General features: G+C 45.9%; 1 protein-coding gene across 2 annotated transcripts; it reads right to left on the reverse strand.

Moving 5' to 3' along the window:
- Positions 1 to 1920: 1920 nt before the first annotated feature.
- On the reverse strand, positions 1921 to 4125 carry LOC125524429 ((R)-mandelonitrile beta-glucosyltransferase-like). 2 transcript variants are annotated; one of them, XM_048689484.2, is made up of 2 exons: positions 3270 to 4125; positions 1921 to 3025 (listed from the first exon to the last, which is right to left on the reverse strand). In XM_048689484.2, the coding sequence occupies exons 1-2, from the start codon at positions 3808 to 3810 to the stop codon at positions 2091 to 2093; spliced, it is 1476 nt and encodes a 491-aa protein (XP_048545441.2). In that variant the 5' UTR covers positions 3811 to 4125; the 3' UTR covers positions 1921 to 2090. The 2 variants fall into 2 exon arrangements, with proteins under 2 accessions (XP_048545441.2, XP_048545440.2); XM_048689483.2 differs by having other exon boundaries at positions 1921 to 3028; positions 3270 to 4120.
- Between the last annotated feature and the right edge of the window lie 10435 nt (positions 4126 to 14560).

The following is a 14560-nucleotide window of genomic DNA, read 5'->3' on the forward strand; positions in this document are numbered from 1 at the left end:
TGTGGATGCCATCACCGCATTCAGTTACTACGTGACCAATCAGCCCGCAAAAATCACAGAAATCGGGGAGTTTTTCATACTCCACCGGATATCTCTTAAGCTCCTTCAGAGCAAGAGGAACAAAACGGACCAAGGATGTTTCTAGTTTAACAAACACTCGAGCTCGCAAATATTTCGTTGGGTTAATGCGCCCTTCATTCACAACGACCTTGATGGGGGGGACACCAACCTTCTTTGCAATTTTCTCCGCGATCTCAGTTTTTTTCATCAGGCCCTCTGGGAGGCCCATAATCCTCGCCCATACCGGGATACGATCCAATTTGTATTCTTCTACGTTCGTCAGTCCATCATACTCCTCCAGAACAACAGCTGAGTTCCTAAATATCCATGGGCCACCATTCATAACACGATTCCAGTCCCCCAAGCACATAAACTGAGCCAGGAAGAGATTATCCTTCTTAGCCTTGAAAATCACCCCCTGTTCAGGGATCCATGCATTTCTCATAGCCTTGAACAGAGCCACATGGCTGAATGGCTTTCGGGTGTGAACCCTAAAGATCGCCACCCATCTTGTCTCAGCAATCAGATCTTCAATCTCTCCAGACAAGTCTAATTCCTCTTCTTCCTCCCCACGGAGGTTAAGTCCAGCAAACCTGTCCTCTAGTACTGCACCGTGATCGCGGCCCCTATCGTCATTGAAACTTCCATATGCCTGTTCCGCTGCCGCCGCCGTCGCCGCCGCGGCCTCCGAGGACATCGTTTCCTTCCCTGCAGTCGACATGCAATCGCCTCCTCGATGAGCGCAGACACGGGGGATCACACCGGAGGCCTTTATGCAAGGATCTGGCGTGAGTTTTAGGTGGAGTTGGGTGGATCAAGGGGAACCCTAGCGTAGCCGTCAGGGGATAAGGGGAACCCTAGCGTAGCCGCCAGGGGATGCAAATGCCAGTCTAGGGGGAGAAGACACTATTTTATTAGAAGTTGGCCCACCTTACAACCTCATAAAGCGTCTTGGGTCTCGTATTGCAGCGGACTACTGACTAAGAGCTCACTTCTCTTCTCTCTCCTCTTCTTTCTTCTTCAACTAAGCAAAGATATAATATTCTAGTCCTTATAACCTGCTTATGTCACCTTATTGTACTTGCTCTAAGCTGCGTTCCCTAATTTTCGGTTTCTAAGCTAGTTCATCTATAATTAGTTTAGAATCTCAAATGAAGGAAGTGACCTATAGGAGAAACAGCGAAGTGGGTGGCACATGCGTGAAGCCTCCAAAAAACACAGGCCCTACATCGAGAATTACAACCGCACTTTCCGCATATCTCTGTTAACAAAGCCAGTCGCACGTTCTCTGTGCTCATCTCAACGCACGCAACATGGGGTCGACGGCCAACTGTGCACTATGTGGATCGATGGGATCTTGGATGCACTTGCTCTTATTCTACTATATGTCACACTATGCATCGGAGATAGCAGATCCAGACTTGGTTAAAGCAATGAACAGAACTACAGAGCCATATGAAAAGCGACATACTCCCTCCGTCCGAAAATACTTGTCTTAAAAATGATTGTATCTAGAGTTATTTTAATTATAGATACTTTTATTTTATTCATTTCTCGGACAAGTATTTTTGGATGGAGGGAGTATTTTCTTACTGCTAGATTCTGTACCGCATGCTGATTTCGTGATCATTTTGGTTACACTTTGGACCATATGGGATTGAGCAGTGCTAGAGAGACGACGGCTATGTGCACAATTTCTGCACGATAGATAAAAGCATCCTTTTTTTTGTGGGGAGATAAAAGCATCCATTAGATCGCATTATGCTAGAAATCAACACGAATCGTCCAAAAATCGTCTCTAAACTGTCGTGTGCATCTTAGTTCTATATGGGATTCAAGGCGCACGGCGATACATGATCATGATCACGATCCAAAGTATTTCAATCGTCTTTGTAGCAAATCTTGGTAATCCATGTAAATTATCACTCAAAACGTGGCTTAAGCTTTCAAATGGAGAGGAGTTGGTTACGTCTTAATAAACGCTTCAGACTCGCCAAACCATTTATTTTTACCAGCTTAATTTGCTTGTTTCAAGCCAGAAGCACCTCCTTGATGAGCCTATCAACATTGCGCATGGATCTTCCGTCACGCCGTGCGGAGGCCACGGCGCTCTGGCGAAGCTCTAGCACGCGTCGTCGCATCTCTCGCCCCTGCTCCCCCTCCATGGCCTCCCGTATCATGGCCTCCACCTCGGTCCTCCTCACGTCGTCCCCAATCTCCATCCCGATGCCCCACTCCGTACACTTGAAACGGCAGTTGGTCTGCTGCTCCGCGAAGAAGGGCCAGCACACCATCGGCACGCCGCCGCAGATGCCTTCTAGCGATGAGTTCCACCCAGAGTGTGTGAGGAACACCCCTACGGCCTCGTGCTCCAGCACCTCCTGCTGCGGGCACCACGTCGACAGCATGCTCCGCCCCTCGGTTGCCGCATAGAACTCCGGCGGAAGTGCGGCCTTGACGTCGCCCTTGACGAGGTCAGGCCGCACGTTCCATAGGAAGGCGTAGCCAGTGTTGGCCAGCCCCCACGCGAACTCCAGCATATGCTCCTTGGACATCACCGTGGTGCTCCCGAAATTGACGTGCACCACGGAGCGCGGCGGCCGGCCGTCGAGCCACCGGAGGGGAGCGTCCTGCTCCTTCCACAGGTTGGACCCAATGCTGGAGATAGGGCTCTCCTCCGGCACATTGTTGCGAGCCGTCAAATGGAGTGGCCCCGCCGTGTAGATGGGCGGCAGGAGCTTGGACATGGCATCAAGCAAGGGCGCGTCGAGCTCGTCCCAGGTGTTGATGACCACCGCCGACGCCTGCGACATGGCGGGTACCTCGTGGATGAAGAAGTTGAACATGATGTCTTCGGGGTCCGTGATGCGCAAATAGCTCGGGAGGTCACGCAGCCGCAGGTCCTTGGGCATCGCCGGCATCCAGTCGATGATCATGTCCAAGTATCCATTGCTCAACTGAGCCTCTTCTGCACCAACAACAAATTAATTATACCAGTATGTAATGTTGCCATCAATTGAATTGTTCTATAATAGATAATACTATGTCTGCAACTAATTTAAATTCTTCAGATGCAACAGATTTAGGAGTGCACAACGACATGCTAGACTTGGTACATACTCCACTTCAACAAAAGCAAGAACAGACCTCGGTAGTTGAGGAGAGCTTTTGTTTTTGTCGTGCATGTCGAGAGAGACATACATACATACCTTTGAGAGGGACGAGTCCACGGTCGCGTAGATCCTTGTAGTGGTAGTAGCCCATGAAACCACATGCGCTGGCGGTCCAGAGCACGGCGCAGCGGAGGCCGAGCTCACGCGCGACGCTAATGGCGAAGCTCGTGATGCTATCGGCCACCACGCAGGTAACAGGCGGCACGGCGCCGCCGGAGGCCTCGGCCTCCTCGTTGAGCTTGACGACGAGCTCCTTGAACCTGGGACGGCAGGTGGTCATGGTGGAGTAGATCAGCGCGGGGGTGTCCCGCGAGGCCTCGAGGTCGGACGGCGGAAGGCCGTCGGCGATGGTGGCGAAGCGGAACCCCGGCAGGCTGCAGAGCCTGTCCACGGCGGCCTGCGACTGCTGCGCGCCCAGCAGGCGGAGGTGGTTGAACTCGTTGTTGACGAAGGTGACGTGGAAGCCCCTGGTGTGGAGCAGCTTGGCCAGCTTCAGCATCGGCGTGACGTGGCCCTGCGCCGGGTACGGCATCATCACGGCGTGCGGCCTCTCGCCCGCCGGCGGCAGGGACCCCATCCTAGCTACCGAGCTTGCTTCGCCTTGCTGTTGCGCGCTTCAGTTGGCTCTCTCACCCACAAGGCCACAAGATGCAGCTCTGTGCTCCATGAGCTCCTGGCGTGATGGTATATAACATGGCGTAAACCTATCCTCGTGCTCACAGGTTGTTGGATCAGTCAGTACTCAGTAGCTGCATGGCCTCTTTCGTTGGCTTCATGATGAATTATTGTTGTTGTGGGAGGAGGATACGGGACCGTGCATCTGATCATGTTGTGGGAGGAGGACACGGGACCATGCATCTGATCCGCACGTCCTTCCGTTTGCCTACCGGCCGCCTGGAATAGTTTGGCGCATTTGGTAACTTAGAGCATCTCCAAGGCGCGGCGCGCAAAAAATGTCTTTACAACGTTGAAATAGCCAATGTGCGCAGCTGAGCGTTGGCTCCAGCAACCGCTGTAAAATATAGCGTGCGAGCCGCTTCAGCAGATGCTGCAAAAAAACGGCGTGCACGCCCTGCACAAACAACGTATGCACTCCAAACAAAATTAAGAAGATCAAATGCATAAAAAATAAATCAATAATAAATAGTTCAATTTTATTATAACTCAAACAAATAGTTCATCTTTCAATACAACAAATATTTTAACAATACAATATCAAACATACAAATCATCATACGTTTTGTCGGCCATTTCATGCCCACCACTCCTCGATGAGATCCTTCTGAAGATTATCATGCGCTTCGGCACGTCAAATGGCATGATAGAAGGCAACAAATCGGGCCACCATCGCAGCACTCCGCCGCACTCACACGAGATGTCCCAAAAGCTCATACTGAGAGTAGTCTAAATCTTGGCCACGCTCATTCTCGATGATCATGTTATGCATGATCACACAATCGTGCATGATGTATCAAAGGATCTTTTGATCCCAAAATATAGCTGGTCCTTTCACAATAGCAAATTGGACTTGGAAAATCCCAAAAACTCTCTCCACATCTTTCCTAGCCGTCGCCTGAGCATTGTGGAAATCTAGATTTCTCTTACCTTCGGGTTTTTTCAACGGCTTCACAAATGTTTGCCACTTTGGATAGATGTCATCCGCAAGATAATAGCCACAGTTGTATGTATGACCATTTGCTACAAACTGCACCGGTGGCAGTTCACCATTTGCATCTTATTCATGAGTGGTGACCGATTAACAATATTGATGTCATTCAAAGATCCAGGCATTCAAAAAAAAGCATGCCAAATCCAAGTCTCTTGATCGGCCACCGCTTTAAGGATTATAGTGAAACCCTTTTTCTGGTCGTGGAATTGTCCATGCCATGCTTTAGGAGAGTTCTTTCAACTCCAATACATGCAATCTATTGAGCCAAGCATACCTGGGAACCCACGAGCTTTGTTCATCTCCAAAAGCCTTGCGGCGTCTTCAACATTGGGAGAGGTCTCAAATACTCCGAGCCAAACACTTGCACAATTCCGACCGCGAAGTGCTTGACACACATGATGGCTTGACTCTCACCCATGGCCAAGTGGTCATCAACTAGATCAGCCGGAATACCGTATGCCAACATACGTAAAGCGGCTGTCACATTTTAAAAGGAGCAATGCCCGAGTTCTCCGGCGGCATTCCTCCTTTGCTGAAAAAATCGATTATGGCTCGCCTGTTTCTCTGCAATGCGCCTGAACAACTCGGTGCTCATCCTAAAACGGCGCCGAAAGTATGACTCGGGGTATGTGGGATTCTCCACAAAACAGTGCATCATCAATCTGTTGTCGGCATCGATCTTATCCATCCAAATTTTCTGTCGGCCCATAACCGAACTACCGTGCTTCGGCTTTTTATTTATGTGCATAGATAGGATCATTGCAAGGTCCTCCTCTTCAATATCAAATTCTTCTTCAGAAGAATCATATGACTAACTCATCTACAATATTAAATTTAAACTAATCTATAAACACTACAAACAACATGCACCAAATTCATGAAAAAAATGTGAAGTTGAAGCAATACATACCTTGCAAGCGTTTTGTCGAACACCTTGTGTGCGCCGAGCGGCAGTGGGCGGCCGGGCGCTGTTCGTCGGAGGAATGGTGCGCGCGAGGGGCGGCGGCGACTAGAGAGAGGCGGAGGAAGCAGCGGTGGTGTGGGGATAGGCCGGGGAAGCGCTTTGGGGTCGCCGGAGCAAATAGGGTGGTGCGGGAGGCGGCGCCAGCGCCTGGATATGGCGGTAGGTGGAAGTCGCGGCGCGGGCGCTCGAGTGTGCAACGCGCGGGAGCGGGCGCACGATGCCGTTTCACTCCGTGCGCTGAACCACTTATGTCGCGCGCACGTTTGTTGCGCCTCCGCTTAAGCGTCCAGGACGGCTGCGCACGCAAAAAAAAGCCAATTTTCCAGCGCGGCGCTAATATCGCGCGCTTGTCGGAGTTGCTCTTAGAGCATCTCCAACAGATGCCCAAAAATTGCCGCGCTAAAAGCCATCATTTTTGTGCGCTGGAGATAAAAAAACAGCGCTCAAGTAGGCGTTGTCAAATAGAGCGCACACAAAAAACTTTAGCGCACGTGCTAAAAGCGGTTTCCTGGGCTGCAAATTTGGGGCGCTGGATTGTGCATGTTGACTGCTGTAGGTGGGGTTATCGGATTGGACGTCGTGTTTCTGTGCATCTGAAAAACCTCTTTGTTGCTCCCACGCACAAGAACACTATTTTGACGTTGTAAAAGAATTATATCGCGCCGAGGCGAAACACGGCTGTTGGGAGATGCTCTTAGACAACTGGCCTTTTTCTAATAAAAATCTCATCTCTTTCAAAAATACAAAGTTACATTCTATTTTTCTTGCTCTCGCACCTACATTAAGGAAGCTTTCCTTCGCGAGCGAGAGTTGCAACAAAAGATCTCGTTTCGGAAGCCTAGGACAGATGGGCCCGCCCACGTTTACCCATCAGCCCACATACTCTCCATACTCTCTCTCCTGTGAAACTTAATCTCACCCGCCTTGTCTCAAAAAAAAGAAAACCTAATCTCACCCGCCTTGATTTCAATGAGTGGGGCTCGGGTGGGGCCCGGATTTACCTCAAACAGTATCCCCAAACTTGCTCAAAAGGGCAAGTGTGCCCTGTCTGAAATCGCAAGTTGCCCCGCGCGCGCGAGATAGCCTCTCCCCCCACAGTATTATGGAAACTCTATATATGTCGACAAGTTTTGCATTTTCATTGGACCACAATAACCGGCGTACGTTCGTTCCCTCGGGAGGGAGACCCCTGTCCGCGTGCATTAAAAGGGAGACCAACTAATCAGTGATCGAGTACTTCTTCGGAAGCCTTCACAAGGGTCATTTTTTGCGGACTTGGTGCACTCTCAACCGTCGGCACATGACGTGCTCTAGGCTCTCCCTTCGAATGTTCTTTTCTTTACTTTTTGTACGCATTTTCTGTTTTTAGATTATTTTTCTTTGTTTGGCTTCCGCTCTGACTCTCGAAAAAGGAGGCATAGATTTATTTCTCGTGTAGACACGGATTTGCTTTCACGAGAGGCACAGTCGTATCTCTCGGAAAAGGGCAAAATTATGTTTTCTTTTTTTCCCCATAAGATGCACAGATTTACTTATCGTGGAGGCACGGATTTGCTTCGGTGAGAAGCATAATGGTGCCTCTCGAAAAAGGGAAAATATTTTTCCTTCCACAAGAGGCACAAATTTACTTCTCGTTGACGCATGGATTTGCTTCCGTGAGAGGCACAGTTGTGCCTCTTCAGGAAAAAAAACATGCTCCCTGTTCGGCTTTTTTATCCATTTTTTCGTGAAAAAAATTCATCGAAACCTATCACTATGTGATCTAGTTTTGAAGATCTTGACGTCATGAATACAACGGTGAAAACGGTTCCGGATTTGGATGCACGGTTTACGAAAATATCTATATTGCGATAAGTGGCGCACTGATTGCGACAAGTAGCATTGCAAGCAGTGCGCCACTTGTCGCAACCTGAGGAGGTGGAAGTGACCTTTGCAAAAAGTACTCCTTAATTAATGATTTCGGATAAAAGAAGGGAGCTTCACAGAGGCACGCGCCTGCTGGCCCAGTCCATTCTGCCTGCTGCGGCCCATACGGTATCATCTAGTTTACTATATCGGGCCGGTTTTTTGGTTGGTTTTTATTTTATTTGAAAATACTCATTGAAAAAAAATTTAATATATCAGGCCGGTTTTTTGGTTGGTTTTTATTTTATTTGAATATACACATTGAATATATTTTTTTAATATCCGTCGAACATTTTCTTAATACACAATGCCTTTTTATTATATTAGTATGTTTAATATACAGTGACTTTTCTCATAAAATATGAATATATACTTGAGCAATTTTTTAATATGCATTGAATTTTTTTATATACGTTGAAATTTATTAGAGTACGCATCGAACATTTTCATAATACTTAACCCGGAACAAATTTGAAGACACGCAATAAACATTATTATATTCATTGAACAATTTCAAATATACGATGAACATTTTTATAATGGATGGTTAACTATTTGTAGTATACCGTGTACATTTTCTTATTATACCACAAAACATTGGTAACACACAATGAACTTTATATAATACACAAAAAATAAAAGAAAAAAATAAAAAGAAAAAGAAAAGAAATAGAAACAGAAACAGAAACCAAAAAAACAACAAAGTGACCATGGGCTGGCCCAAACTTGGGTGTCGGGAGACCGCGCTTAAGCAAAGCCACAAATAGGAATCACCCCTTGTAGTAGGCACTAGTGAACTATCTTCCCTATGGGGGAACCGCTCTTTTTCCCATTTAGTATGCCTCCCAGTACGATCGACATTTTCCAATCAAATTCAAAATTTTGTCATCTTAAACACAGCAGTTAATTTGAATTATCACTAGATCAAGGTTACGGATAGCTAAATAAGCTGCCGTAATTGTACTCAGACTAATCTCCATTGCCAAAAAAAGTATTACTCTACAAAAAGTTTTCAAAAAATTGTGACTATCATACTGGATTACAAAAAAAGAATTTATGAATTTTGCAGTAAAATGTTTCATGACATATGCATGCCATGTTTGTGACTACATTTTCTCTCTAGTTTCTCCATGAACCAATACCAAATGTCATGTGATTAAAATTTTCCATAAAATATGTATATACATTGAACCATTTTTAATAACCATTGAACATTTTGTAATATACATTGAACAATTTTTTCATACACATTGAACATTTGCGTCATATACCCTGAACAAATTTCAAAACACATAGTGAAAATTTGTATATTCGTTGAACAAATTCAAATATACGATGAACAATTTTATAATGCATGGTGAACTTTTTGTAGTATACCGTGAACATCATTTATATACGATGGCAAAATTTAGTAACACACAATGAACTTCATATAATAGACAAATAAATAAATGTGAAAAAAGGAAAAAGGGAAATAAGAGAAAAAAAAAGAGAAAGAGAAACAGAGAAAAAGAAACATAAAAACAAAACAGAGATGCGACCATGGCCGGCTTAACTGCTGCTCATGAGCATCAAATAGGAATCACCCCATTGAGCAGGCACTAGTGAACTATCTTTCCCATGGGTCGAGCAAATTGTCTCGTTCGCTAGAAGAACCACCCCGAACTAGGCCAAGACAGCCCATTTAGTATCCCTCCCAGCATGAGACTGCAAAATATTCCAAAAGTTTCCCATCTTAAAAACAACAGCTAATTTGAGTTATCACAAGATTAAGGTTTCAAATACCTAAGGTTTTGTAATTTACTCTAAATAATCGCCATCGCCAAAAAAGCAAATTTACTCTACAAAAAGTTTTTTGAAAATTGCGAGTGACATATTTGATTAAAAAAAGACTAATATGAATTTTGCAGTGAATTTTTCATGCCATATGCCATTATGCATGAATTGCCATGTGACAATACAAAAAATTATAATAGTTTGACATGTTACAGTTACATATTACACAAAATTAAGTTTTGCTAAAATTTCGAAAAAAAAACAAATTCATAAATTTTCCATGTAACATTGCAAATTTATAAATAATTCACACCATTTTGCGGGGGCAAAACTAATATGAATTTGCCATGTGAGCAGAAAATATTTCATATAAAAATGCCATATATTTAGACACAAAAGGTATAATCTTGAGATGTAAAATGAAGTAAAATTATGTACGATTGCCATGTAGTGGGAAGCACATTTCCCATGGTGTGTAAAATAAATTTCCCACGCCACCAACAATAAACTACCATGATCTAATGAAAAAATCCATGGTCTAATTAAAAAAATTCCATGCTCTAAGTAAAAATAGAAAAAAAAATTAATTCAATAAGAGAGAAAAGGGAACCATGACTTGATTTCTCTTTGTCATTGCTCCACATCGATGCATCCCCTCATTCATCAACATTATGTCTCCACGAAGAAACATAAAAAAACAAGCCACAAAAGAAATAGAAACTGAAACTGAAAAAAAAAGAAACATAAAAAAGAAGAAATAACAAAGTGAGCATGGGCTGGCCCAAACTGGGGCGTCGGGAGGACGTGCTTCAGCGAAGCCACAAATAGGAATCGCCCCTTGTAGGAGGTACTAGTGAACTATCTTCCCCACTGGGGAACCGCATTTTTGCCCATTTAGTATGCCTCCCAGTACGATCAATATTTTGCAAACAAATTTAAAAAATTGCCATCTTAAAAATCTAACAGCCTGGATTTTTGCCCTTTTCTTTTCCTTTGATTTTCTTGGATTTCCTGTTTTGTTTTGCTTTTCCATGGCTATGTGGTTCTGAAACATGGGAAGATCATGTCTTCCTAGGTTTTATAGTGTCTTCTAACCCTCTTCATCATCCCAAGATCATGTCATTTCCATCCTTGACCTAACCCAAAAAAATTTTGTTGGGAATATTCCTTTTCTGATAAAGGAATAACCCTTAAAACCCTAGGTTGGGAAGCAACCTATATTTCTGTCACTCCTAAAATATAATTATCATAAATTTTTTGGGTAATATCTTCCTCAAATATGGCAAGATATATCATTGGCCATGTTTCCCATCATGCTCAATAAATTCATTTTCTATTCTGCCCTAAATGGCACATTGTGAAGCAAGTGTCATTTATCTTTGCCCAATTCAACCCAAACTTCTTGGACATATTTTCCTGTCCATATCATTCGCTCATGCCAAAATTCAACTCCATTTTCCTAGTAAATATTCCTGAGCAATTTTTCAAAGTTCCTGTCTGAGGGAAGTGATTGTGAAAGAAGTACAAGCTAGGCATATCCAAATGAGTTGCAATTTTGCAAAGTCCTTCCTATACTCAAATAATGACTCTCCACCAAATATGAGCCCATGTAACTCATCTATGTGAGCCCAGATCCAAATCTTAGTTTCTGGTCAGATTTTCAGTTTGTGAAGCAACTATATTTTATATTGCTTCAATTGAGCTGAAACTTTACCAGGGAGTTATTCAACCCATATCAACTCCCTCCACCAAGTTTTACCCCAATTAGTTAATCCAATTGCCCTGTGTATTTTTTCCAAGTTTCTGTCCAAAATGAAGCTTTGTGAAGCAAGTGCCACTTTGGTATTTCCAAATGCCATGAAACTTTTACAGAAGCTTCATATCATTATATAACCCCGCTATGCCAAATTGGAGCTCATGAAAATCACGTGTGTGAGTGTATCATCCAAATCCTTAATTCAGACCAGTTTTGCACTTTCTACAGCAACCCTCATCTAAACTCCTCTTCTTAGTCTGATTTTTGGTGAACAGCATCACCTTAGTGTTTAATAATAGCCAGACAAACTCTTTACCACGTTACCTAGATGGTTTAACCACAGAAAGTTACAAGCACCATCTTACTGATTTACTTTGGAGCTAAGTGCAAATGTCTTCTTTGCCCCTAGACCTATTTATTTCCTCATTTTGAATAAGGGCACCAAGGTTAATCTACTGGACATTGTCGGCCACGCCAAAGAGAGCCGCTTGTGCCAGTGCATCTGGTGATCACGCTTGTGTCATGGCTGAACGCGTGCTCTGGCTTGTTCCGGCCACTGTTCTCGTCTCTTCTCTCTTCGTCTCGACCCCATTCATGTCCTGGAGCTCGCCCGTGCTCGAATGCATCGCCCTGCGTTGCTGCTTCATCGTGGTTCGCCATCAATGCGCCGCTAGAATAGTGCCCGTGCCATGCCCAGCCTCTGACCTCCATTAGAGCACTGCTCAAGCTCGCTTGTGAGATCCAGAGCCTTCCCCTCAGCTATATAAGCGTGCCCCGAGTCCTCCCGCAGCTCACCCATCTCTCCCTCGCCTCATTTGGTCACCAGGATCGCCCCATCTCGCCGGAGTCCGCCGTTTTCCTCCATGACCGCCTCGGCCTCGGCTTGGTTCCGACCAACCCGAGCCTCCTCTCCTCCTCCTACCATGTCCACCGACTCCCCCTCGTCCCACTGAGCCGCCCCACCACCTCGCCCCTCGCCGGAGTGCACCGTGGCCGTGGTCTCCACGTTCGGCCGCCGCCCACTCCTCTTGGCCTCCACCTCAACCGAGCCATCCGAGCTCTCCCTCTCCCTCCCGACCGCACCAACAGCCTCACCGGAGTCTTGCGCACCCTCCCCCACCCTTCATTCGTCGCCGGAGGACCGGAGCCCCTCGCCCCCAAGCTCAGCCGCCGCCGGCCGCTCCTCTCGGGTGCCCCTCACCGCGGCCGCCCTAGCCCTCCCCAGCGCCGCCCTTCACTGGGAACGGGCGTGGGTCCGCTCTGCCGTCCCGCCGGTGTCCTCAGCTGGGCGGGAGACGGCCGGAGTAGCCCGCCCCGTTGCCGGCAGCTGACCCCCTCCCCTGCCTCCTCTGTCCCGCACGGGGGATCAGCGAGGAGTAAGAAGACACGAGCGCTGGCCCCTCCCCCTGCTCCCTGGGCCCCACGCGCCAGTGTCTCACCCCTCCATCCCACGTGGCAAGTGGAAGCGCATTTCCCAGAGTACGTTTTCTTCTCTCTGAAAGCGTATTCTATTTCTACTTCGGCCTGAAGTACGTTTTCTAAGTCAGAAAGCGTATTTCCTCAAATTTGTTTCTGCCTTATCCACTCAGGGACCCGTTGGTGATAAAATCTTCACAGATTGGTCCTTCTTCTTCCAACCTTAACAACTTTTCAACCGTAACTCCGATCGAGGTGAAACCAACGCTCACTTCTTCGTATCGTCGAGCTCTATCTTTTGGTAACATTTTCACTAGGTGGTTTCACAGTGAAAATGACCATTATGCCCTTGCCTCTAATCAGCCCCCTCCGAGAGAAAACCGTCCGACGTTTCGTTCCGCGGCTTCACCGCACTTCTTCCTGGAGTCTCCGTCACCCCAGGCAAGCCACAATACCCACTTGCATGATAGTCATGCAGTAGCCATGGTTTTCAACTTGAATATTTATTAAATGTTTGCTTGTTTAAAATATGGTTATCTTTGTTCGGTAATGATTCTTGGTTAGTGCTTACTTTCTTGCTATGTTGTTATGCACCTGGTTAGCATGCCTTGCTAGTTGCTAGTATTCCTCTCATCTGCTTATGCTTGCTAGTAGTGCATGTTGATGTTGGTGATGGTCTTCGGTGCATGATTACCATCTGTCCCGAGTACCGTTGTTATGCATGTTCCATTGCATACAGTTGGTTAAATGCTTGCATGATGGCATTGTTGATATGTTCTTGCATGATATTTATTGTTGATGCTAGTGGTCATGCTATGTTTCGGAGAAGTATTTACTTATGATGTTCATGCTAGTCAGTATGCCATGCTTAGTTGGATATGATTCATTGTTGATATGGTGGATAGTTATGTGGTTCTCTCATGATTATGTTGATATCATGCTCATGCATTGTAGCTGCATCATGTATTTTATCATGGATCAGCATATTTGCATTCAAGTTTAACCGGATTAAATTGAACTTGAACAACTGTTGGCTGAGTCATGGTGCCACCATATCGAACTGACCAGTGCAACCACGCTTACTTTTATGGGAAGGTCCTAACTGGGTCTATTGTCGTGCCTCTCGCCGGTGCCTCCAACGAGGGAAGGTTATGGGCGTGCGGTACCCTGGCCCGGTAAGCAGACATAACCTTGTGTGCCCGTTTTTGTTGTTATGGATTCAGGTCCCTGTTTGGGACCGTTTATGTTTGGTCACGACGGTGGTCGTTGTGTCTTTGGTAGACACGGGGCCACCCAGGACTAGCCCAGTGGAGAGTGAGTCGGAGTGGCCGAGAGAGTGTCATGACAGTAGATCGGTTTTGTCGGAACGCCGTTGGTCCACCCGAATGGGAGTGCGAGGCCATGGGTTCCGTAGTGTGGGTACAGTGTGCTAACCTCTGCAGAGTGTATACTAAATCTATCGATAGTCGTGCCCGTGGATAAGGGCCCAGTTCATAGTCGGTCACACTGTGAGTCAACAGTAATAATAATAATGTTGCATGCTAGTTTCATCAGATTTATATGTTCATGCCATGATCATATTGTTCTAGCGATATTATGTTCATTTTGTTCATGCCATGTTATCCTGATGATCTCATGATAATTCCTGCTTAACCTGTAATTGCCATGTTGTTGTTTGTCTTGAATGCTTCTGGTTATTATGAGCTTGCAAGTACATTCAATGTACTGGCCTGGCGTGTCATGCCAGTTTGCAGGTCATGCCTGGATTGCTTGCTTGGTTACTGTTGTTCCCGTGTTTGCGAGCTAGGATAAACGTTCCAGCCAGAGTCCTTGAGGATTGG

This window comes from Triticum urartu, chromosome 7A (assembly GCF_056163025.1).
Source record: "Triticum urartu cultivar PI428250 chromosome 7A, HENAU_Tu73, whole genome shotgun sequence".
Lineage (NCBI taxonomy): Eukaryota > Viridiplantae > Streptophyta > Magnoliopsida > Poales > Poaceae > Triticum > Triticum urartu.